The following is a 24,668-nucleotide window of genomic DNA, read 5'->3' as shown; positions in this document are numbered from 1 at the left end:
GTAGGGGAAGCAGCACCTGGGAGTTGGGCTGGCTGTTAGGCATGTCGATGGGTGGCCCTCGCTCTGGGCTCCAGGTGCCAGTCTTCTGGAACATCTCTTGGGCCCTCTGGGTCACCCAGGACGGGCTCTCCTTCATGCCGCCTTCTTGAGCCATCCTGCACGGAGGCCAGAGGCCAGAAAGGGTATGCATCCTCTGGGCTTTGGAACCTGGGGCCTGACACCCATCCACAATTGTCCAGTTGGATACTCACAGGCCTCCTCCTGGGTCCAGCTGGGTGGAGGGAAGGGCGTTTTGGCTGGGTCCTCCCTCCTGTGTTGGTGACGGAGGCTCCATGCGCTGGAACATGAGCGGTGTCCGGTTCTGGGAGGACAGGAAAGCAGTGTGTGCAAGGAGTGTTGGACAGAGAGAGCACCCACTGGAAGCTGAGGCTGAGCCTATGGTGCTGGGGGCCGAGCCCAAGGCCTTGTTTTAGGAAAGTACACTACCACTCCCCCAACCCCAAGAAGTCCTTCTTGACCCCCCACTTACACACAGGTAGGTCTGATCTGTCTGCTAATCTCCCCAGTCTTCCAGCCAAATTTATTCAGAACTAAGCCATTTGTCACCTACCATTTACCATGTTCAGCCTCTGAATCCCATACCTCCAACCAGTATAGAAACGTCTCTGCCTTACTCCCATGCACAGCCACCAGAGGGTGCCAGTGAGTGTCCAGTGGACTGTCCCTCCTGTACATAAGATCCCTCTTCTGCTCCCAGGTCATTTGGAATAAAAGTCAGAGTCCCCCTGTAGTCTCCAGGGTTTAGCCCTGTACTCTCCTACTCTTGTCTCCTCCCACTTTTCTCTTTGCTGTGATCTGTTACCTTGACCACTTCAGTATTTTCTAAACTCATCACTCAATCAGGGCCTTTGTAAGGCTGTTCTCTCTGCCTGGAATCCTGTTGTGTAACAGACTCTTCTCAGATTGGAATATTCCTTCCTGCAGGGAAGTTCTTTAAGGCACAAGGTAAACAACTCTAAGTAGCTGAAGGAAGTCCCTAAAACTGAGCAGATTCACTTAGCCCCTCCTTGCCCAAGTAAGCAGTAAATACTGCTGAGAGTCACGCTCAGAGGGGCCAAGCTTCTCCAAAGACCCCGTGTTGAGAACAGCTGCTAGAAAAAACAGAGTCTAGCAGAACTGCCTCAGTTTAGACCAACTGAGTCACTTGGGAAGGACCCCTGCTGAGCTGCTTGTAGGCTGTGCAGTATGCTCTGGATTCCCAGCTTTTGTGAGCTGTCACCCATGCTGGGGTGGATTTAGATGATGGGCTGTCTTTGAGTCATTTCTGCTTCTTCAGTAACCCTAATAAAACACATGGTTCACAACATTGGACTTCGGTGGTATCTGTACTTTGGTCTAATGTTGAAAACCTATCTGGGGTGAGTATCATGTCTTTTTAGGATAAGTTTTGTCACACAACAAATGTTTTCCCCTGGATATAAACCCCTCCATTTCTTTATTTCTAACTGGTTGAGTTTGAACTCACAAGAGATCTGCTTGCCTCTGCCTCCCCTCCCTAGTGTTGGGATTAAAGGCAGTGTGCCACCAGACTTGACCTCCTTCATTTTCCCCCCTTCTCTCTCTTGCTCTGACCCCATTTGCTCTGGCTTCTACTTACTCTGGGGCCCCACTTGCTCCGGGCCTTGCTGGCTCCAGGCCCTGCTCACTCCGGCCCAAAGGTTTTTTATTTATCTATTATATGTAAGTACACTGTAGCTGTCTTCAGACACCCATATGAGGGCATCAGATCTCATTACTGATGGTTGTGAGTCACCATGTGGTTGCTGAGATTTGAACTCATGACCTTGGTGCTCTTAACTGCTGAGCCATCTCACCAGCCGGACCCCCTTCATTTTAAAAAATGTTTTATTATGTGTATGAGTCTTCTGTCTGCATGTATGTATGTGCACCACGTGTGTACCTGAGGCCTGAGGCCCTCAGGAACTGGGGTCATAGACGGTTGTAGGCCACTATGTGGACGCTGGGAACTGGACATGGACCCTCTGCAAGAGCATCTGGTGCTCTTAATTGCTGAACTCTCTCTCCATCCCTCTCCTTCTTGTTCTCCCCTCCTCCAGATTCTTACTATACTATGTTGTCTTGGTTTGGCCTAGAACTCCCTATGTGGTCTGTAGACCAGGCTGGCCTCAAACTCACAGAGATCTGTCTTTCTCTGCCTTCCAAGTTAAAGGTGTGCACCATACCTGGTCTCCAGTTCACTTTATCACTTTACAAAAGTATTTCTCTTATATTTTATGTGTATGTGTGTAGGCCTAAGATGTGTGTGTGTGTGTACACTACTCATGATCAGGTGACCACAGAGGCCAGCAGGGGGCTTCAGGCCCCTGGAACTGGAGTCACATGCAGTTGTGAGGCCCCACGTGGGTGCTGGGAACTGAATCTAGGCACTTGCTCTTAGCTTATATCTGCTGAGCCATGTCTCAGGTTCTTCCCCCTTTACCTCAGCTGTTTGCTCAGCTCTCACCTCCTCAGGGAGGGTGTGCTTGACTATGCACTTCACACCACACAGCCTGGCTCTAGCATGCTCTTTCCCCAGTGGCACTGTTTGCCACTGTGAAAACAGTCCAAGTCACTGAGGCTGTTAGCATCTCCCCAGCTGGAACACAGGCCACCTGGGGGCAGGCATCCAGGCCAGGGCCTGCAACAGCCACTGCCATAGGCTGAGGCCCAGCACCTGTTGGTGACTGAAAGTTAGCAGGTATGTGTTCCTGCAGTGGCCCAGCCTCACCACACTTCTTGTTCCAACAAAGACAGACAGACCCGGCACCCCGTCCGTCCGGGGACCCCTAGCAGTGGGAGTACCTGCTCCTCCCGCATGGCCTGCAGCTTCTTGGCCTTGCTCTGCCGGTAATACTCCATGATCATCATGGCTGCGTAGATCTTACCCACTGTCAGGTCCGTGGCTGTGGGAGACAGGGAAGCTCTCGTCCAGCTCGGCCTCCTCTCAGAGGCTCCCCCACCCCTCCCTAGGTTTGTTCTTACACTTGTGAGGTGTGACCAGCAGATCCAGGGTCTTCTGAGACAGGTTGGGCCAAATGGCCATCATCTCCTTGCGAAGCTCTGCATCCATCTGCTGCTTGTCAGCTCCACCTGTAACGTGGGGGAACGATGGAGGTGAGCACCTCACAGAGGTGGCTTTGGGGGTCACTGTGGGGCCACTGCCAGGTCCTCCAGGCCTGGTTAGAGAAGCCACAAGGGCCATGATCGCTGGCCTGGCTTTCACTTCCAACTGTGTTCCGAGGGTTGGCTACCCCCAACTGCCTCAGTTTCCCCATCGGTGAAAACCATCTGGATGACATTCATAGCATTTGCTCTACCTGGCTGTTTGCTAATCCAGGAAGTATACCTGTGTGCCGCTTTGGGACAGCACCTCCAGGCCATTCCTGCCATGGTGTGGTGGCTTTGTCCTCTTGACTCAGGCTGGAGGTCAAGTCCATGAATGGGTTGGCATCGGAGTTTTGGGAGGGTTTACTTTGGGTTCTGGGGATGGAACCAAGGGCCTTGCATATTCAAGCAAGGGCTATACCACTGAACCACACCAAAATGTCTGAAATGACACCCATGTTCCATGTTTGAGGCACTTGATAGTTGGGACCAGGAAGTGTATCAGTCAGGTTGTAGTATACGCTATCATTGCAGAAGATGGCTCCATTGTAGGTAGTTTTTTTGTTTTTTGTTTTTTTGTTTTTTTTTTTTTTTAAAGCTGCCACCTGTTGCATGCAATATTTTTTAAAAAAGCAATCCATCCCACTGCCAGCAAGGCACCGGCAGACAAGCCGGTTTGTTCTCAGCCCAGCAGACTCTCTGGCTCAGGGCTCCGAAATCTCTCCATCCAGCTCACTAAGCTCCCACGGCAGCACCAGCCCCAAATCCCCGTGGCTGGCTGGGGTGCCCTGCTGTGGTACCTTTCTCTGGAACTCAGTTGAGTCACTGAGTGAAGGAAAACACCACACAATCTTAGTTTAGAATCAACAGGTAACTCAATTGCTGGGCACAGCAACTGGCATCCTAATTTTGTAAGCCGTTCTAAGTTATAAATCTTCCGGCAGCAGATCCCAGTGGATCCGCCACCTGAACTGGGGACCTCTGCTACCTACATTTTACCTCCATAATCTCTCCCATCCAAAAGTGTGTGTGTGTTTACTTGTGTGCCTTCATGTGGAGGTCAGAGATGAGACTTGGCTGTCATTGCTCAGGAGTTCTTTACCACGTTTGTTGTAAGAGGATTTCTCATTGTCCTTGAATTCACAAACTAGGCTAGGGTGGCTGGAAACTGGGCCCCAGAGATTCATTTGTCTCCAATGCCATGCAGGTTCTAGGGGGCTGAAAGGACCCCTCATTATATAGCAAACATCTTACCTACTGAGCTGTCTCTCATCCCTGCTCAGTCTTTTTTTTCTCTTGTAAACTGTTTAAAACAACATTTATTTATCTGTGTGCGTGTGCTTGTGCGTTTATGTGTGTGGACGTGTGGAAGTCAGAGGACACTTGGGAATTAGTTTTCTCTTTCCACCATATGGTTTCCAGGTATTCAATTCAAGTCAACAGCTTTACCTGCTATCCTGAGGGTGCCCAGTCCCTGATTTAAGATTTTTATCTTCTTATTGTTATCTATCTATCTATCTATCTATCTATCTATCTATCTATCTATCTATCTATCCATTCACTTATTTGGTGTGTTGGGGCCTGAATTCAGGACTCACACATGCTAGGAAAGTCCTCTACTGTTGAATTACACACCACCTGTTATTTGAGTAGACAGAGCTGGGCATAGTGGCACATGCCTGTAAACCCAGCACTGGGAGATGGCAGTGGGAGGGTCAGAAGTTCTAGGCCAGCCTTCACTATGCAAAAACTGTAAAAACAAAACTTACTGTTGTAAACTTCTAGTTCTAGCACCAGGGAGGCTGAGGCAGGGGGATTGAAAGTTCAGTCTTCGGGCTAAGGAGATGCCTTAGTTGGCAGGAGAACGTGCTGTGTGTGCACAAGGACCTCAGTTTAGATGACCAGCAGCCATGGAAAGAGCTGTGCATGGCTGTATGCCAGCACTGGAGGGTGGAGGCCCTGACAGGGCTGGATGCCTGTGTTGCTCAGGCCCCTTTGGTGAGTGGGTGTGGCCTTACATGCTCAAACTTCCTGAATCACAGCTCAAACATGAGCAAGAGGGCGAGCAACAGGATAGGATACCTGACATCTTTTCTCTGGTCTTGGCATATCCACTCATGGGTGAGTATACTTACATGTTCATGTTTACATACAGCGCACACACATACCACATGCACACACGCATAGGAAGAGGGAGAAGACGGAGAGGCGGAAGGGGAGAGGGGGTGAGAAATGAATGAATTACAAATGAGCTCAATGTTGTCCTGGATAATTTAGTGAGAGCCTGTCTCAAAAGGAAATGTTGGGCGTACAGCTCCGTAGCAGTGGTGTTTACACGCAGAGACCCCTGGGTTCCATCTCCAGCACCCTAAATAAATAAGTTCAAACTAAAAATCAGATACTTGCCTAGCATGTACAAGGCCTTGGGTTCTAATGCCAGTGTCAGAAAAAAGGGAGGGAGACATTTAAAATAGCGTTGAGAGGCAGGGCCATGAGTAGGCCTAATTGTGATAGTATCTCTGTGACTAGATCCTGGTGGCTCTAAAAGAAGCATGCTCTCTCTGTCCCCATATGCCACTCTGTGCTGTCTGGGACTGTCATGAATGGATGGGTGTGCCTCGTTGTCATCTTGGACTTTGTTAAATCATATCCAGTTTGTGGTATGTCATTAACAATGAAACACAGAGGGGCTGGAAAGACGGCTCAGAGGTTAAGAGCACTTTCTTCCAGAGGTCCCGAGTTCAATTCCCAACAACCACATGGTGGCTCACAACCATCTGTAATGGGATCCGATGCCTTCTTTTGGTGTGTCTGAAAACAGCTACAGTGTACTCACATACATAAAATAAATAAAGAAATCTTAAACAAACAAACAAACAAACAAACAGTGGAACACAGACAAGAAACCCAGTGACCTACAACAGGAGCCTGAGCTACTCTGGCACACCTGACAGAGGCTGCCAGACTTCGCCACCCCTAGCTCCCTGCCATGGAATGTGACCTTTGTTATAGCAAGTCTCTAGCCCCTCAGCCATTCGAGTCACTGGGGCTCGGGTTGGGACGACAGGATCAGGGTGTGGTCCTTCAAGACTGAAAAGTGAGCACAGTGACCTGCCACTTGTAGAGTTCATGATAGCATGGGGACACTCCATGTTCCCTTCACTTTGTCACCCAAAGGTTGGGGACAGGAAGGCCAGTGAGCCTTTTCCAAGTTTATCTTTTCTTCGAGGTTTTGAGGCAGGGTCTCACTAAATGGCCAGGCTGGCCTGGAACTCACAATCCTTTGGTCTCAGCCTTTTCCAATCCTTCTAGTCTCAACCAGTGTGTGCCATGGCACCTAGCTTCCTTAGGCCTGACTTTAAGGGACTCCGATCAATACAGTCCCAATCCACAAACAGCAGGGAAACGACCCATTTTGGTTTGAGCTATGGAAACCTTGGAACCGTGACAGCGACAGCCTTCATCATCATGACTGCACCTGCACAGCTCCCACCTCCACCTGCGTGGCCCCTGGAGCAGGACTGAAGTTCTAGACACTGCAGGTTTGGTGGTGTAGCTCAGTGGTTTATCTCTTCTTTAGTGTCCTAAGTTAACTTTGTCAATTTGATATAGCTTAGCTAGAATCCCCTGAGAAGAGAATCTTAACTGAGGGATTACCAAAGATATGACCTGGGGCATGTCTGTGGGGACTTATTCTAACAGCAATTCCCTGAGCAGGGCCCTGTACTATACAAGGAAGCTAGCTAAGGGCTGGGCGAGTTTGCTCAGTGGTTAAGAACACTTGCTGCTCTTCCAAAGGACCTGGTTTCAACTCCTACACCCACATGGCAACTCACAACTATCTGTAATTCCAGGCCCAGGGGATCTGACAACCTCTTCGGACCTCTATATGCAGATGGTGCATGTACATGCAAGAAAAAGACTCATACACATAAAATAAATAAAAAAGAGAGAAAGCCAGTTGAGGTCTGGAGGGTTGGCTCAGTGGTCATGAAGACACGCTACTTTTGCCAAAGACCCAAGTTCTGTTCCCAGGACTACAACTACCTGTAACTCAAGCTCCAGGAATACAGGGGGCCTGACCCCCTCTTCCAGTCTCTGCAGGCACCAAGCATGCACATGATGCACAGACACACACCCAGACAAAATACCCATATATATTAAATAAATAAATAAACGAATAAACAAACAAACAAATAAATAAAGTCAGAAACGGTGGTTCACACCTCTAGTCCCAGTGCCTGCGAGGCAGAGGCAGGTGAATCTCTGAGTCTGGGGTCAGCCTGGTCTACGAGGAGTGGCAGGTGACACATGCCTCATGACCGGGGTTGGTTTGCTCTTTTTCACTATACAGCTCTGGGAGGCTGGACTCTGATCATCAGGCCTGGTGACAAGCTCCTTTGTCCACTGAGCCATGTCTCGTGGGACCCACCTCACTTTTTGGGACAGGGCCTCTCAATGAACCTGGAGCTCATCGATTTGTCTAGACTGGCTGTGAGTCCTAGGGACCCACTTCTCTCTTTTCCAGAGCTGTGTTTACAGATGTGCACCACCAAACCCGGCTTTTATACAGGTGTTGATGTGTTTACAGATGTGCACCACCAAACCCGGCTTTTATACGGGCGCTGAGGATTCAACTCCAGTGGCTTGGGTGACAGTCACTGCACTAAGCTGTTCCCTAGCTTCTGGTGCCTTCTCTGACGGTTCAGTCATGCTGACCTCTGTGTAGTTTCTTGGATACATTCGACATGACTCTGCCTTGGGCTCTTTGAACAAGTTATCTCTACAATGACTGTTCTTCCTATAAAGATGTGTGGCTGCCTCTCGCATCTCTTTTAAGTCTGTGCTCAAATGTTTTATTAATGAGGCATGCTGAGGGACTACCATCTCTTTACATTTTATTGCATTTTACTTTTTGGTTTTGTGAGACAGGGTTTCTCTGTATAGCCAGCCCTGGCTGTACTGGAACTCACACTCTGGACCAAGCTGGCCTTGAACTCACAGAGATCCTTCCTCTGCCTCCAAAGTGCTGGGATTAAAGGTGTTCACCATCATCATCTGGATTATTTTTATTTTTTAAAAGAGGGTCTTGCTATGTATCCCTAGCTGGCCTGGAACTTGCTATGTAGACCAGGATGGCCTCAAACTCACAAGCTCCACCTGCCTCTGCCTCCCAAATGAGGGCACCAAAGGCCTGGGCCATCTCTCCTGCCTCACTTTTTTCTTTTTAAAGAAGGATTTTATTTGTTTATATTTTGTGTGGATTGTTTGTTTGTTTGCATATATGTATGTGTACCATGTAAGTTTCTGGTACTCATGGAGGCCAGAAGATGGTGTCAGATTCTCTGGAACTGGAGTTACAAGTTTGAACCAAACCCAAACCTGGGTCTTCTGCAAGAGCAGCAAGTGCTCTTAGCTGCTGAGCCATTTCTCTGGGCATTCTTTTTCTTTTTTTCTTTTTTCTTTTTTTGGTTTTTCGAGACAGGGTTTCTCTGTGTAGTCCTGGCTGTCCTGGAACTCACTCTGTAGACCAGGCTGGCCTCGAACTCAGAAATCAGTCTGCCTCTGCCTCCCAAGTGCTGGGATTAAAGGCGTGCGCCACCACTGCCCGGCCTCTCCGGGCATTCTAAAGTTGTTTTCGTTTGGTTTGTTTTTGTGTTTTGACAGGGTTATCATGGCGACATGGATGGCCTAGAACTCATAGGCCTAGAACCATATCCCAGCAGACTGCCCGTCTCATCTCTCAGTTCCATTGTGGTAGGACCAAGCAATGTTCAGGTGTAGCTAGGACTGGGAACAGATCCTGGAGTCTTCATGGAAGACTGGTTGACCTTGATTTTGGCCTTGTGGAACACTAAGCATAAAGCCATGTAACCTGCCTGTGCTGAAAAAATTTCTTACAAGACAGGGTTTCTCTGTGTAGCCTTGGCTGGAACTCACTCTACAGACCAGGCTAGCCTTGAACTCATAGAGGTCTGCCTGCCTCTGCATCGCAAGAGCTGGAATTAAAGGTATGTGCTACCAATGCTCAGACTAAATAGTTTTTTAAAAAACATGTTTTATTTAATATGGGCTGAATCTCAATCAAATTGGTCTTATTCATTTGTGTGTGTGTGTGTCCGTAGTTGTGTGTGAGCCCAGGTGGGCTTTTGTGGAGGTCAGAGGAAACCTGTGGGTGTCCATCCTCTTTTTCCACCATGTGGGTCCCAGAGATCAAACTCAGGTTGTCAGCCTTTAGGGCTTTGTGTATTTGTGTGTGGTATGTCCTCCGTGCAGATGTGTGGCCCCACATCACATGCAGGGCCAGACCACATGCCCTTCTCTACTCACTCTCTGTCTTACTGTCTGGAGAGAGGGTTTCTCTCTGAACCTAAAACACAGGAGTTACAGGCACATGCAGTAATGCTGTAGGTTGTATGTGTACACACTCGTGTGTGCATGCAAGTGTGCATCCTGGTGATTTCAGGTCCTCGCGCTGACACCGAAAATGCTTTTTATTCAGTGGGCCATCTCCCCTGCCACAACACATGTGTTTTAAGTCATGAAACTTGTATTTTGTATGTGGCACAGCTCGCTGATACAAACAAAACAAAACAAAAACGATGTTCACAGAAGAGAAGGTTAAGGTATAGAGCAATGCCATGTGAGGTGGCATTCTGAGCCTGTAGGATGTAACAGTCCTAAATTGACATTACAAAAACAAACACTTACTTCTGCTTCCTTGGGCTGAGACAGGAATCGGTGATGGGGGAGGCAGAGGGAGGACCTGGGTCCTAAACACTGACATGCAACCAAATGCCTAAGACTTGCCATGTGATCTACAACTCCCAGGGTGCCAGACAAGGGCAGGCCTTCTTTCCTCTTCCTGCAACTCCTCTTGCTACTCCTGTAGTCCAGGTCTCTCTTTCTCCTCCTGAAGCAGTTTTTTTCCCTCTCTCTCTAATTCAGGTTGGCCTTGAATTATGATCTTCCTATCTTGGCCTCTTAAGTACTGAGACAGCACCCCTGCCAGGCGACTCTATTCTGTGTGATTTTAAGGTGCCCACTCTGCCCGAGTCTGCCTTCCTCCCTAGCCACCTTTCTCAGTCTCCTGCAGTGATGAGAAGAGCCTTGGGCTTTGTGTCTAGGGGAAAGGTTTTCAGTTTTTGATGTTCTAGGAATGGGACTCAGGGTCCGGAACATGCTGCAGTCTCTCTACCACTGAACTGTATTTCAGTTTCTCTTTCTCTTTTGTTTATTTATTTATTTTATATGTGACTACACCATCACTGTCTTCAGACACACCAGAAGAAGGCATCAGATTCCATTACAGATGGTTGTGAGCCACCATGTGGTTGCTGGGAATTGAACTCAGGACCTCTGGAAGAGTAGTCAGTGTTCTTAACCACTGAGCCATCTCTCCAACCCTAGGCTAGTCTTGAATTTGTTATCTTCCTGCCTCAGCCAAGGGGCTGAGATAACAGCATTTGAGGTCTTTCGGCTTCTGTTCTTTGTCTCAGAAAGTCTGAAGGATTCTCTCCAGCACCTGCTTCCTTTCCATGTCTCCTGCCTTTGGCCTCCAGCCTGCCCTTCCTGCCTCTTTTCTGAATCAGAACAGAGCTTTCCTGTCCTTTCATAGCTCACGCCTCAAGTCTGCGGCTGTCTCTGGATCTTCTCTCCCTCCCAGTCCACATCCACATGGAGGCGTCCTGTCAGCGTCTGAACACTCCATGCCCCTTGGTCACTGCCAGCCTGTCTTCACAGGGGTTACGTGGCCCGGCTATGGTGTGGAATAGGTTGGAGTGTGTCCCCTGCAAAATCCCCTGAAAATACCACACTTAGGCTGAAGAGTTACAGATGAACAAGACCGGGGAGAGTTGGAATGCTGCAGATCAACAGCCAAAATTATCCTGCCACTGTGTCTTGACTGTGGCCACATCACTCCCTTCCATATTTGATTTAATGTCACTTCGAATGCCAGGTAACCTTGGCATTTATTCTTTTTTGTTTGTCTTACATTTTATCTTACTTTATGTGTATGGGTATTTTGCATGTATGTATGTCTATGCACTATGTGTGCACAGTCCACACAGAGGCCAGAAGTCATGAGATCCCCTGGGACTCGGGTTACAGACAGTTGTGAGTCACTGTGTGGTTGCTGAGAATTGAACCCTAGTCTCTGGAAGAGCGGCCAGTGCTCCTAAAGGCTGGGCGCTCTCTCCAGCCGCTGTCCATTGGTTTATTACGACATGGTTGTTGGTTCTCTGTTGTGTGTGAACTCTGTTGTGTGTGAACGTGGAATGACTCAAGTGTTTGAACCCTTGGTCACCAGCTGGTGGTGCTGTTTTGGGAAGCTGTGGAACTTTTTCAAGGTGGACCCTTTTAGAGAAGGTAGGCTGCTGCATGTGTGTACGCTCTCAGCTTCCTGGCTGGGGATGTGATTGGCCAGTCTCCTGCTTCAGTGGTCCTGTCTCCCTGCCATGCTGGGGACTGTATCCATCTGAAATCATGAACTAAAGTTAACCCCTTCTCCACCAAGTTCTTGACTCGGCGTTACCACAGTGGCAGGGACAGCTACAAGGTCACACCTCCCATTGTGTCCAAGGGGTTCCCGGGTGTCTGTGTCACAGGTCAGACCTGTCACCAGCACTCTATTCTGCCCCCCTTCCCACTGCTCTCCTCAGTTTACACTGTATCTCAGAGTCTCATTATGCCAATGCCACATAGAAGAGCCTTGAGTTCCTCGAAGTCTACAGGGTGAAGGTGTTGGAGAATTCCCCACAGCAGGCATAGGCTTCATGGAAGAGCCCAAGACAACACTATTGGTATCAGGCACCAAACCCTGTGACATCACATCTAGGTGTCCCCCACATCATTGCCAAGGCAACCGCCATACATTTCCAGAATCTACCTGGCTACCTCCCACCTCTACCTGCGAGAGGCTACATCACTGCCCATATAAACAGGCAGAGCCCCCTGACCTCTCTCTTCTCTCTTCTTCTCCTCCCATCTTCTTGCCCCCACCTTTGCCCCATCTTCTGAATAAACCTCATTTGGAACCGTTTGGTCTGGTGTGGTCTGTCCTGAGCCGCACATGTACAACAACATTGTGTTCCCATTGTGGCTGGGAACCGAAGACTTTGGAAGCCACTGTTGCTGCTGTGACCATGCAAGACCAATGCCATGTGGACTGTCACCACCGCCACCGTGACACCACATGGACTGTATCCACTGCCACCTGCCATCACCAACCGTGTGGATTTCCGCTGCTGCCACAGACCAACTCTACCCACTGTTGTAAGGCTCATGGAAATTCTACCACGTGAACTGTGCCACGGTGGCCCCACACGTGGAGCCTCTGCCACGTGGGTTAAGCAGCCAGACAGGCCCCACACAGACCTCACGGTTCCACCTTTCCTGATACCAGACTACGGAAGCCTGCAAACACACACTGGCATATTGACTAGTAAGGAGCGTCCAACTGGCAAGAGGGACCCTAAATGCCCAAATAACACCTCAACAGCCTTTTCTGGGCTGAGGGGTTGGCATTTCAATGCCCCAGTCCATATGACTGGCCTCCTGGCTGACCTACAAATTAGGACTTAGGCCCTTGGGTGACTTCCCTTCTTGAAAGCAGTTCACAAATCCCACAAGCTCTTGCAGCAGCTGGTAAATTCCTGGTACCAGGTTGAGCTGCTTTCTGGTAATTTCCAGGAGACTGCTGCCGTAGCCCCTAGAGATTCTCGTTATGACCTGAATTTCTAGCTTGGCTGTCTGATCTGTTACTGACTCTTCTCGGGATGCTGGTATGAATAGTTCGGTAACACCACCCATCACCCAATGGGCGCTAAATTATCTTCGACTGTACCCCCAGACATCCCACTGGGTTGTCTTCTGAAAAACCTCAAATCTCTAAAATTAATGCCTGATTTGAGGCCTTCCAAACTGATACACTTCTGCAATAAGGCCTGGATTTGGTGCCCTCTAGATAATGGTTTAAAATGGCCACCTAACGGCAAGCTAGACCCAATCATTTTACAGGGTCTTCATACACACTGCCAGCAGTCTGGTAGATGGAAAGACGTTCCCTATATCCAAGCATTCATCTACCTTCGCTCTAATCCCCCCATGTGTTCTGCCTGTCCCCCACCCCAGGTTCTCTTAGCAATGAAACCTACTCAACCACGATTAGACAACATCACAACCCTAGATTCAGCTGACAAACCTCCTCCCTTCCGTCGCAGACCTGCTTCCAAGCCGCTGAAAACCCAAACTACTGCCTCAGTTTCTTCTTCTCACCAGGATACCTCAGAGTCTACTAGCCCGACCTCTCCAGACCCCTCCCCTCCTTTGTGCCAGCTGCAGGCCACTCCAATCGCCCTGTGTTGGCGCCAACTTTACCCTTCCTATCAGGTATTCTAAAGCCACAGACAAAGCCCCAAGTCCTTCTCCTCCAGGGACACTTAAACCAGCATCTGTCCTTCCTCTAAGGGAAGTGGCTGGGGTTGACATCTGGTCAGAGTACATGTCCCTTTCTCACTGAGTGAACTTTCTCAAATAGAGAGCAGACTGGGTTCCTATACCTCTAACTCCTCTACCTTTATTAAAGAGTTCCAGTACATCATTCAGTCTTAGAGCTCGACTTTCCATGATGTTCATATGATTCTCACTAACAATTTACTTCCTGATGAACACAGGCGAGTTTGGGAAGAGGCAAAAACGCATGTAGATCAGAGTCATCAGACAGACGGAACACATCCAATCAGATCTGAGGCAGTGCCTGACCAGGATTCTTGATGGAATTATAATTCCACAGGTGGTATCTTAGCTAGAGATAGATTTATAACATGTCTTTTGGCAGGCCTAAGAAAGGCAGCCTTAAAGCCAGTGAACTTTGAGAAACTCCAAGAGGTTGTCCAGGACAAACAGGAAAACCCGTCTCAGTTTTTAGAACGCCTCACAAAGGCTTTATTGCAGTATACTAATCTGGACCCTGAAAACCCGGAAGGTAAGCAACTTCTGATGACTTACGTTTTCCCCCCAGAGCTACCCCGACATAAAAGTTAAACTTAGGCGACTGGAGAGGGGGCTCCTAACTCCACAGGCAGAAGTCTTGGCGCTGGCCTTCAAGGTATACCATAAGAGATGAGAAAGCCCAAAAACAGAAATACTACATACTGGCAAAGGTTATCCAACCAGCCTCAGCTGCTACCCCAGACTCCTGGTCTTTGAAGGCTCAGGGACCACCAGGCCCCTGCTATAAATGTGGTCAACAAGGTCACTGGGTGAGGGCTTGTCCCAACCCCAGCAAGCCAAGGGGACCGTGTCCTAGGAGCCATCAGAAGGGACATTGGTCTGTCAATTGCCTTCATATCACCCAGAACAGAAGGACATTGCTCCCAGAAAACCCTTCAGCTAACCTCCTAGGTTTGGTTATGGACGACTGACAGGGCCTGAGCTCTCTTGACCCGACCATGCCTATCACTAGCAGGGAGCCCCGGGTAGCTATCATGGTATGTGGAAGACCCATCTCCTTCCTCTTGGACACTGGGGCCACTTACTTGGTCCTGATGGAATTTTGGGGACCCACTTCACCTTCACATTTTCCTATTGTTCGGGTAGGAGGACAACCTTACCTTCCTCACCAGAACCCCCTCCCCACTTAGTTGCATTTTAGGGGTGTACCTCTCACCCATTCCTTTTTGGTAGTGCCTACATGTCCTGTCCCCTTACTGGGAAGTGATCTTTTAGCTAAGTTGGGAGCCTCTATTTCCTTTGCTCCCCCAATTCGCCTAAACCCAAGCTCACCAGCAGTTCCTCTGCTCCTTCTTCTAGCCAGTCAACCTACTAACACTAACATGTTATTTCCCTTACCAGCTTCTCAGGTGGACCCCCGAGTTTGGGACGTCCAGAACCCCTCTGTTGCTGAACACCATCCTCCTGTTGTCATCTAGTTACTGGACTCTACCAGGTACATCACCCAAGCTCAATACCCTCTCTCCCTCCAGAGCCTCAGAGGACTTAAGCCTATCATTTCTGACCTCTTAAGGAAAAAACTCCTTCGCCCTACCTCTTCTCCCTTTAACACCCCTATACTAGCAGTTAAGAAACCCAATGGTAGCCGGGCGGCGGTGGTGCACTCCTTTAATCCCAGCACTTGGAAGGCAGAGGCAGGCGGATTTCTGAGTTCAAGGCCAGCCTGGTCTACAGAGTGAGTTCCGGGACAGCCAGGACTACACAGAGAAACCCTGTCTCGAAAAACCAAAAACAAAAAAACAAAAAAAAACAAACAAAAAAAGAAACCCAATGGTACCTATCAACTGGTTCAAGACCTCAGATGCATTAATTCTGCAGTGGTTGCCCTCCATCCTGTTATGACTAATCCTTACACACTTCTTTCTACTATCCCCTCAGGGACTTCTCATTTCTCAGTCCTAGATCTCAAGGATGCATTTTTCTCTATCCCTTTAGACGCCCAGTCACAGGACATATTTGCCTTTACCTGGACAGATCCTGACACACACTTTTCTACCCAACTTACCTGGATTGTTCAAACTCAGGGATTCCAGGACAGCCCACACTTGTTTGGCCAGGCCCTGGCTTCTGACTTGCTCTCTTTATTTCTCCCTAGATCTAAGATTGTACTTTACGTAGATGATGTGCTTCTCTGTAGCCCCTCTCTAGAGATTAGCCAAGCTGACACTGCTGCTCTTCTAAATTTCCTTTCCAGTCAGGGCTACAGGGTCTCACTTTCTAAAGCCCAACTGTCTACTCCTCAGGTCACCTATTTGGGACTAACAATTACCCCAACCCACAAGGCTATTACCTTAGAAAGAATCTGATTCAGTCTCTAACTGTTCCTTCTGCAAAGGAAGAGATTTTATCATTCCTAGGAATGGCTAGCTTTTTGCGTTCCTGGGTTCCTTCCTTTTCCCTACTTTCTTGCCCCTTATATGAAGCAGCATTAGGCCCCACCCATGAACCTCTTCTCAAACCTGTTACCAAGCCCTTTCAAAGACTCCAACAACCTCTCCTTAAGGCCTCAGCCTTACATCTCCCTGACCTGACCGTCCTTTTTCCCTCTATGTAACTGAAAAGGAGGGGTTTGCCCTTGGAGTCTTAGGTCACCAACTGGGACCATCTTTTGCACCTGTAGCATACTTGTCAAAAAGACTAGATCTAACCATCCAGGGATGGGCACCTTGTATTTGTACCTTAGCAGCTGCTGAATTCCTTATTCGAGAGTCAAAGAAACTAACCTTGGGATCGCCTATAATTGTCCTCTCTTCTCACAACCTGTCACAGCTCCTAACTTATAAAGGCTTACAGGCCCTACCTCCCTCCAGGGTTCTTTCTCTTCAGGTAGCTCTAATAGAAGACTCCACCCTCACCTTTCAATCATGCCCACCTCTTAATATTTCCAGTCTTCTTCCTCATTAAATACTAACTACTCCCTATCTCACTCCTGCACTGAAACTTTAGAGGAACTACCTCATCCTTCACACATACAGGAGGGCACATTGCCTCAAGCCATCTATACCTGGTATACAGATGGAAGCTCCTTTCTACATGAATGGGCCAGGAAAGCTGGCTATGCCATAGTGTCAGACACTGAAGTGGTGGAGGCACAGGCCCTTCCTGTTCATACCACCAACCAACAAGCTGAACTAATAGCCCTTACCCATGCCCTCCAGCTGGCACAGGGGCAATTCCTCAACATCTACACAGATTCTAATATGCTTTCCTCCTGTCCCATGCTGCTATCTGGAAGGGGCGTGGGTTACTTACCACAAAAGGAGGATAAGTAATGCAAACCAAATTATGGCCATGCTAAAGGGCCATCTCCCCACAGCTATTGGGATTGTCCACTGCGGATCCCACTGGATGGATGACTCTATTGTCTCCATGGGAGACAACTGAGCTGACAGGCAGCTAGAGCTGTGGCCCTTAGGGGCCTAGACTCATCTCAACCTCCCCAGGTCATTCTTATACTGCAACCCACATCCCCACCTACACACCCTGACACTCATCAAACTCTGTCCTCTCTTCACCAATTCTTTCATCCTAACAGCCAAGTGTTATCTTATTTAGTTAAGACCCACCTACAGCCTACTCCCAAGGACTTAAGTTTCTTAAAATCCATCACTACTTCTTGCAAAATCTGTCAGATGTCAGATCCCAACTCAAGATATCGTAGCACCCCTTTTCCTACCCATCAGGCTAGAGGTTCCCTCCTGGAACTGACTGGCAACTTGATTTTACCCACATGCCCGTTGTCAAATGTGCCAAGTACCTCCTGGTCTTGGTGGACACCTTCTCAGGCTGGGTAGAGGTTTATCCCACAACTAACAAAAGGGCTCAGACAGTCTCTGATCTCCTCCTCTGAGAGATCATCCCCCAATTTGGTGTTCCAGCCTCCCTCTAGTCAGACAGTGGTCCTGAATTTACTTCTCAGATTTCTCAAATTCTATCTAAGGCCCTAGACATCCCCTGGCATTTCCACATCCCTACCACCCTCAATCTTTAGGTAAGGTAGAAAGAACCAACCGCTCTTTAAAAACCACTCTTGTCAAGCTGTCACAGGAACTTCATCTTGACTGGGTAACACTCTTACCTCTGGTTCTTTTCAGGCTACGAGTTCTCCCCAAGCGGCCTCTCCTCATCTCACTCTTTGAACTCATGTATGGATGCCGAGTCCTAACTCCTGGTCTTTCACCTAAAGCTCTCCCCTCCCAGACCATCTACTTACCTCATTACTTTGCCACCTCCGTTCTCTCCTATGGAACTTTGCTGACCACCATCTACCTCGACCACACACTGTCTCCTGCCCACTGCCTGTCAACATTGGAGACCAAGTCCTTCTCTCCCCTCCAGATCATCTGCCCTCACCCCTCTCTCCCAAATGGCAGGGCCCTTTTAAGGTAATTCTTATGACCCCTACAGCTGCTAAACTCGAGAAACTCTCTCATTGGGTCCACCTGTCTCATCTTTCATTCTTCCACCTAAAATCGACTCTTCTTTATACATGTTGACCCTAACAGGACCGTGATCTGTTAAGCTCCAGAGGACGTTGAGATCACCCATCTTGTCCTCAATCCCAGAAAATGAGACTCCACTCCGGCAGCCGAGCTCGACCTCACTGGACTAGACATGGGTTCCTCGTCCTCCCCCTGCTGCTTGTTTCCATCCAGGTCAGCCTTTACACCTGGAGATCCGAGGTTCAAGAGACCCCCACAGATAACAAACAGTCTTTCCAAACAGGGTCAGGAAACTGCTCCATAGCCGGATGCCAAGAACCAATCCAAATTGCTATCGTCCCTGTATCTGTTGTCCCACCTAAATATTATGTTTTCTACACTTGCTTCCTCTTTGACCAGATAGAAGATTATTGTAGAAACTGGCCAGACTATTATGGGGGCTGCCCATAATGGTCTTGTCAGATACAAATGCTAGGATCACGGATTAACCATTTCTTCTACCAACATGGCAAGATACTCTTTTCTACATACAAGATCCATGGGATTCCAGCTGTGGTGCTTCAGAACTGATGGGGGCTAGACGTCCTGACAGCTAAAGAAAATGGTCTTCGCTGGTTCCTCCAAGAAGAATGCTGTTTTTTAGGAAACGTGAGACCTCCAGTTCTGGGATTTTTTAAAAACCCCACATGAAAGTAGATACTCCCTTTTGTAACATCTTTTCTAGTCATCCTCCTGGTGTTATTATTTCTAACCAAACTATTAATCAGTTCCTGTTACAGGATTACCAGCTGCTGTCCACAGAAGAACCTTATGCACACACCTACCAAGTGGACCCCGATGGTGAAAGCCAGCTACTCCCCCAAATGGACTATGCCCCTACACAGCAGGAAGTAGTTTAAGAGACACAGCACCCCAACTCCCCTTTCACCATTGGCTTTCCCTCCCCTTTTTTCTTCTCTTTATAATAAGAAAAAGGGAGGTATGTTGGTATCAGGCACCGAACCCAGTGACATCACATCTAGGTGACTCCCACATCATTGCCAAGGCAACCACCATATGGTCCCAGAATCCACCTGGCTACCTCCCACCTCTACCTGTGAGAGGCTACATCACCACCCATATAAATAGGCAGAGCCCCCTGACCTCTTTCCTCTTCTTCTCCCATCTTCTTGCCCCCACCTTTGCCCATCGTCTGAATAAACCTCACTTGGAACCGTTTGGTCTGGTGTGGTCTGTCCTGAGCTGCGCACGCACAACAAATACACAGCTTCCTGGCTTGGAAGGCATCTTACACGGTTGGTTGTGTATACACCACAGAGGCGATCACCCGGCACCTTGCCCCTTCATATTTCTGCCAGCATGAAAGACAAACCTAAGACCATGAGAGGAGGTGACCCCAGACTGAGGCCTCGAGCAGCCAGCAGAGCACGGTGGCCATGCCTTTAATCTCAGGAGGCCTAGGCAGGTGGACCTCTGCCAGCTGAGCCCAGCTGTGAGTCCTAAGATAGCCAGAGCTACATAGAGACCAAGTCAAACAAAGGAATAAACAGGCAAGCAATAGCGACAAGGACAACCTGATTCACAGTCCAGCTGGATGTGGTGGCCACATCTTTAATGCCAGCACTTAGGAAGCAGTGACGGTCACATCTCTATGAGGGTATTGTTTTGTCTTTTTTAATTCTTTTCCGAGACAAGGTTTCTCTGTGTAGCCCTGGCTGTCCTGAAACTCACTCTGTAGACCAGGCTGGCCTCCAACTCAGAAATCTGCCTGCCTCTGCCTCCCAAGTACTGGTATTAAAGGAGTGCACCACCACTGCCCAGCCTTGTTTTTTAAAGATAGGGTTTCTTTGTGTAGGCCTGGAACTTGCTATGTACACCAGGCTGGCCTCAAACTCACAGAAATTCGCCTGCTTCTTCCTCCATTGTACTGAGAATAAAGGAATGCAACACTACTGCCTGGTAGATTTCTGTGAGTTAAGGCTAGCCTGGGGTACAGTATGACAATATAGGGTCCAATGGGACTAAAGGCATATGCCACCACCATCCTGCTCCTATCCCTAAAACTTTTTGTCAGCACTGGAGTGAAAGTACCAGCAACAGAACCAAAAACAACAACGCAGCCCGCTCAGCTGGAGGCTAAGAGAATCAAGTAGAAGAAATGTTGAAATTGCTCGTTTAGAAGAAACTAAGGGAGCGTTAGAGATCATATCAACATTTTAAAAAGAGAGGGAGCAGATGCCACTCCCAGTACTCTGGAGGCAGGGGCAGCCAGACCTCTGAATTCGAGGCCAGCCTAGTCTACAGAGCAAGTTCCAAGACAGCCAGGGCTATACAGAGAAACCCTGTCCCCCAAAATCAAAATAAGTAAATGAATTAATTAATTTAAAAAATAAAAAAAGAGAGAAAGGGAATGTCAGAAAGTATATAAGAAAGGGATAGAGGGTGTTTGTGACCTGAGGACGGAGCCTGAGGAGTCAGGCTCTCCTCAGCTGCCCACACTTGTCTCTCCTCTCCCCCAGCCTCCTTCTGCTCTCTTATTTTACTCTTTTCTCTAATCCCCAAATAAACAAAATTCTATCTCAAAGAAAATGTTACAGATCCTAGAGAGGAGGAAGCTCTGGCCTTACCTGAGCTGTCTGGCTGGAAAATTTGATTATGTCGTCTCTTGAGAGCATCCAGAACTCTCGGAGATATTTTTAAAATTACATTTCTCTCTCTCTCTCTCTCTCTCTCTCTCTCTCTCTCTCTCTCTCTCTCTCTCTCTCTGTGTGTGTATTAGGTGTGTTGGGGGGCAGGTTGTATATGTATACACACGGAAGGGTGAAAACAGCTCTTAGCAACTGAATTCAGGTTATAGACTAGCTAGTCTTGGTTGCAAGCACTTTTATTCACTGAACCATCTTGCCATCCTGTCTCTTCTTTATAAAGCACCCAGTACCAGCTAGTTCATGACAGTATCAAAAGTTAGGCTCGGGCTGGAGAGATGCTCAGTGGTTAAGAGCACCGACTGCTCTTCCAGAGGTCCTGAGTTCAATTCCCAGCAACCACATGGTGGCTCACAACCATCTGCAATGGAATCTGATGCCCTCTTCTGGTTCTGTCTGAAGACAGCAACAGTGTACTCATATACATAAAAAATAAAAAAATAAATAACTAAATCTTAAAAAAAAAAAAAAGGCTAACGCAGGCTCTAACCCCCTCTTCCCACTGAGTTGTGTCCTTAAACTACGAGACATCATTCTGATGCAACCTGGGTTAGATCTCACCTTTCCCCCCCTGGATCCTGGGCCTGGGGAGGAGTGTCTCCTTACTCAAAGGCCAAGTCAGCTCAGCAGGACCCCACGTGGTTTCTTCCCCTGCTTCTAGTCTCAAGTCTTAGGGCTTTTGCACACAGGCTGGTTTCATCCTGCGGTTCCTTTCCCTTCTATGCCCACACAGCTCATGGTACCGCCTACGTCAGAGACTGGGGTGGTCTTTTTTTGTCCGTGTAAACTGCTGCACCCCTTTGGCTGGAGGGGTGTCTGGCACACCTGAGCTGTGCACTGAATGTTTGCATGGATGCACGAATGAAGAACTAGACAAGGACAGTGGTCCCTCTGAAAACCCACCAGGAAGGGGAATCCTGGCTTCCTTCTGCTTTCCCCTCCAAGGTACCATCTGCCTCCCCCCCACTCCCCCTCCCAAGGCGGCAGCTTGCCTTACCTTTGGCAATTTTGATATCCAGGGCGGTCCGTATCAGAGCCATCAGGGTGGAGTTGAAGTGAACCGTGTTGTCATCTGCTACAGGTAGGTCCATCCGCAGGAGTCTCTACAGAAAACCCCGGATGAGGACAGTCATTCTTAGGCCCTGCCAGCACCTCGAAAGCCAAATTCACCTGACCTAGGAAGCCCCATGAAGAACTCTGAAGTCGGGGCAACTCCCTCTATGGTCACCTTTGCCAGTGCAGAATTTCTCATTTCCCCCATATGGAGCAACAAAGAATCCAGGGCTTTCCGCCCGCTGCTGTCCCCACCTGTCATCCCTTCTCTTTTTGAAGACAATCTTTCTCCTGCCTTGGCTTCCTGAGTAGCTGGGAATCCAGGGCCTGCCACCACTGTTAACCCAATTGTTTTGTTTGTTTCTGTTTTGAATATTGCCTGTGGGACCTGAGGTCCAGGGGTCCAGAGTTCTTGCCCCAGGTTATTGCCCTGCCTCAGAGTTCTTCTCAGAGGTTCCCTTTCACGTCTACCCAAAGAGAAAGAGCAGAAGGCAGATGTCAGCAGCATGTGCGTGCAGCAGCCTCGAGGTGGGGTCCACGGCCACAGCCGCCGCTCCCTGCCCCCACCCCCTGCTCGGCCCAGAACGGGCAGATGATAGGCACCCAGCCGCAGCATTCCATCCTCAGAAGCGGCAGGCACCTCCCCACGCAGGCCCCTGGTGGACATGCAGCGAGGCCTACACAGAGCGGTACAAACGGGCACATGCAGACGGAATCTCGAGACTCATTCATAGCTCCGTGGGAAGTGACTGTCGGGGCTCGCCGGATCATGGCTGTCTGTGCAGTAGCAGGGAGAGGGGGCGAGGGGCATTCCTGAGGCCCAGGGAGGGAATTCTGTGTCCCAGACAGGGGCTCTGTCCTGCTTGGTAGCTTGGGAAGGGGAAATGTTGGACTTTGATATGCCATCGGCTGGGGGAGTGAGGCAAGTTAAGGGCTAGTCCGGGGGCTCAACAGGGGATCACAGAGTAGGAACCAGTAAACCAAGGGCAGGGTAGGAAGTGGATGCTGGAGCTGGGCAGGGAAGGAGGCAGTGGATAAACATAAAGGAGGGCACTGTGTACCGCTGGGCCGGCGTGCACTGCACAACGGGCTCTGAGCTGAGAAATCACAGATTGCTGTAGCACATTTTAACAGCAGTCAGTGTTCCGCGGAAAACACGCTACTTTGAATGTACACAAATGTGCCTCAAGTGCATGGTGGCTTCATACAGAGATCAGGATAGGAGGGGACAAGAGGGACACTTGTGGGGAGAGGCTGAAATCTGAGAGGGAAACTGCCACACAGGGCTTGGGGTAGTACTGAAGGGAGAAGGGGACAAAGATGGAAGGGAAGGCTGGGTGGGATACGGAGTCACTTCTGGGGCATGGGGTTTGAAGGTCATCCCTGGCCATCTCGAGGATGAACTGAGGGAGCAGATGTCCTCCAGGGCCGGGGGAGATTCCAGGACAGAAGTCTAGAGGAGCAGCAATCTCCTCGCTCCCTCAGCTGGCATACGCCCCACCCACTCCCAGGCCCCTCCAAGGCAGCGTGCAAGGCCTGATTGGTGCACCACGTTCGGGGTTGGGGCGGCTGCAGCCCTCCTGCTTGCTGAAACAATGGAGTGGAGAGGCATGTTGGGGCATCTTGGGTAGATGGGTGGCATGGTTCAGGTGCTGGGGAGACAACTCCAGGGCAAGGGGAGGGGGGGGGAACTCAGCTGTGAGAGGTGTCACATCTCCCGAGCCCTAAGTCAGAGGTCAGCTTCAGATGTGGGTGGGGAGGCCAGGGCCTAGGGGCTCAAGGCAGAAAACAGTCTGGCCTGGGCCTGGGGAGGGGGGCGGGGTGTGTTTTTGGATGGACAGAGACATACAATTTGGCTTCCCAAGGGTGGTCACATGGGTGCTAGGGGATTGGAGTGCTCCCTCCCCCTCCCCGTGGCTTGTCGGCCATAATGGAGTCTCAAAACACGCAGACACTCATCAGAAAGGACACAGCGCGCTGCTGAGAGTCGAGGGACGCTCAGGACTCAGTTACTCGAGAAAAGAAAAAAAGAAAAAAAAGAAGAGGAATGTTGGCAGAAGACTCGTTGGGTGTTGTAGTCACCACCGAAAAATCCCCAGCTCTGGGACATCGGTGTTGGCAAAGATAGACTACCTTGTAAGCCACTCTGGCCGGGCACTTCTTCCCCAGACCCAGGGGCGGGGACATGTGTCTCAGCATCTGATACATGTCCGGGTAAGGCATGCGACCCCTGGCAGCACCAAAAACAAAAAACAGGACGGGTGGGTGGGGCAGAGAACCAAAAGGGTGAGGGGAAAGGCGGAGAAGAAACAGAAAAAAAGAAAAAAAAAAAAAAAAGAGAAAAAACAAAAACCACACGAGCCGAAAAAATAGAGAAAGAGGCAGAGAACAATAAAATGGATATATTAAATAAATGGAAAAGAGGAGAAAAAATGGAAGAAAAGGTAATTAAAAATGATTATTTCACTGCTTACAAGCAGGCAGAGAGAGAGAGAAAAGAGAAACAGTCAGATTCCACTTGGGCTCCAAGCTGTGGCTCAGGCAGGTGCAGAGCTGGAGGGTCTTACTGTTCAGGGGCCAAGTGTCTGGTGTGGCTGAGGCTGGTCTCTGAGGGGGCCTGGGTGAGAAGCTAGGGCAGGGCATGGCCGGTGGGAAGGAGGGCTGGAGGTTTCAGGGGGCAGGGAGTGGGGAGGAGGGAGTTAGGATAGGGAAATGCAAAATTACAACTCCCCCAAGGGATGCGTCTGATTTGGGGGTGTCATTGAGACCACGGGATGGGCAGCTTCAG

The 24,668-nt window shown here is 49.3% G+C and overlaps 1 protein-coding gene across 6 annotated transcripts in view; it reads right to left on the bottom strand.

Moving 5' to 3' along the window:
- Cacna1a (calcium voltage-gated channel subunit alpha1 A) overlaps window positions 1-24,668 on the bottom strand; it is a 299,938-nt gene that overhangs the window by 6,539 nt on the left and 268,731 nt on the right. For 3 of the 6 annotated variants that reach the window (XM_076915518.1, XM_076915521.1, XM_076915522.1), the window contains exons 38-43: window positions 24,014-24,110; window positions 21,825-21,930; window positions 3,043-3,150; window positions 2,863-2,963; window positions 252-361; window positions 17-155 (exon numbers count right to left, since the gene is read on the bottom strand). In XM_076915518.1, the coding sequence (XP_076771633.1) occupies window positions 17-155; window positions 252-361; window positions 2,863-2,963; window positions 3,043-3,150; window positions 21,825-21,930; window positions 24,014-24,110 (661 nt within the window). The remainder of the gene's footprint in view (window positions 1-16; window positions 156-251; window positions 362-2,862; window positions 2,964-3,042; window positions 3,151-21,824; window positions 21,931-24,013; window positions 24,111-24,668) is intronic. The other 3 variants (XM_076915519.1, XM_076915517.1, XM_076915520.1) reach the window with 1 other exon arrangement.

The sequence above is a fragment of the Arvicanthis niloticus genome, chromosome 18 (assembly GCF_011762505.2).
Source record: "Arvicanthis niloticus isolate mArvNil1 chromosome 18, mArvNil1.pat.X, whole genome shotgun sequence".
NCBI lineage: Eukaryota > Metazoa > Chordata > Mammalia > Rodentia > Muridae > Arvicanthis > Arvicanthis niloticus.
This window is presented reverse-complemented; position numbering and strand designations above follow the sequence as displayed.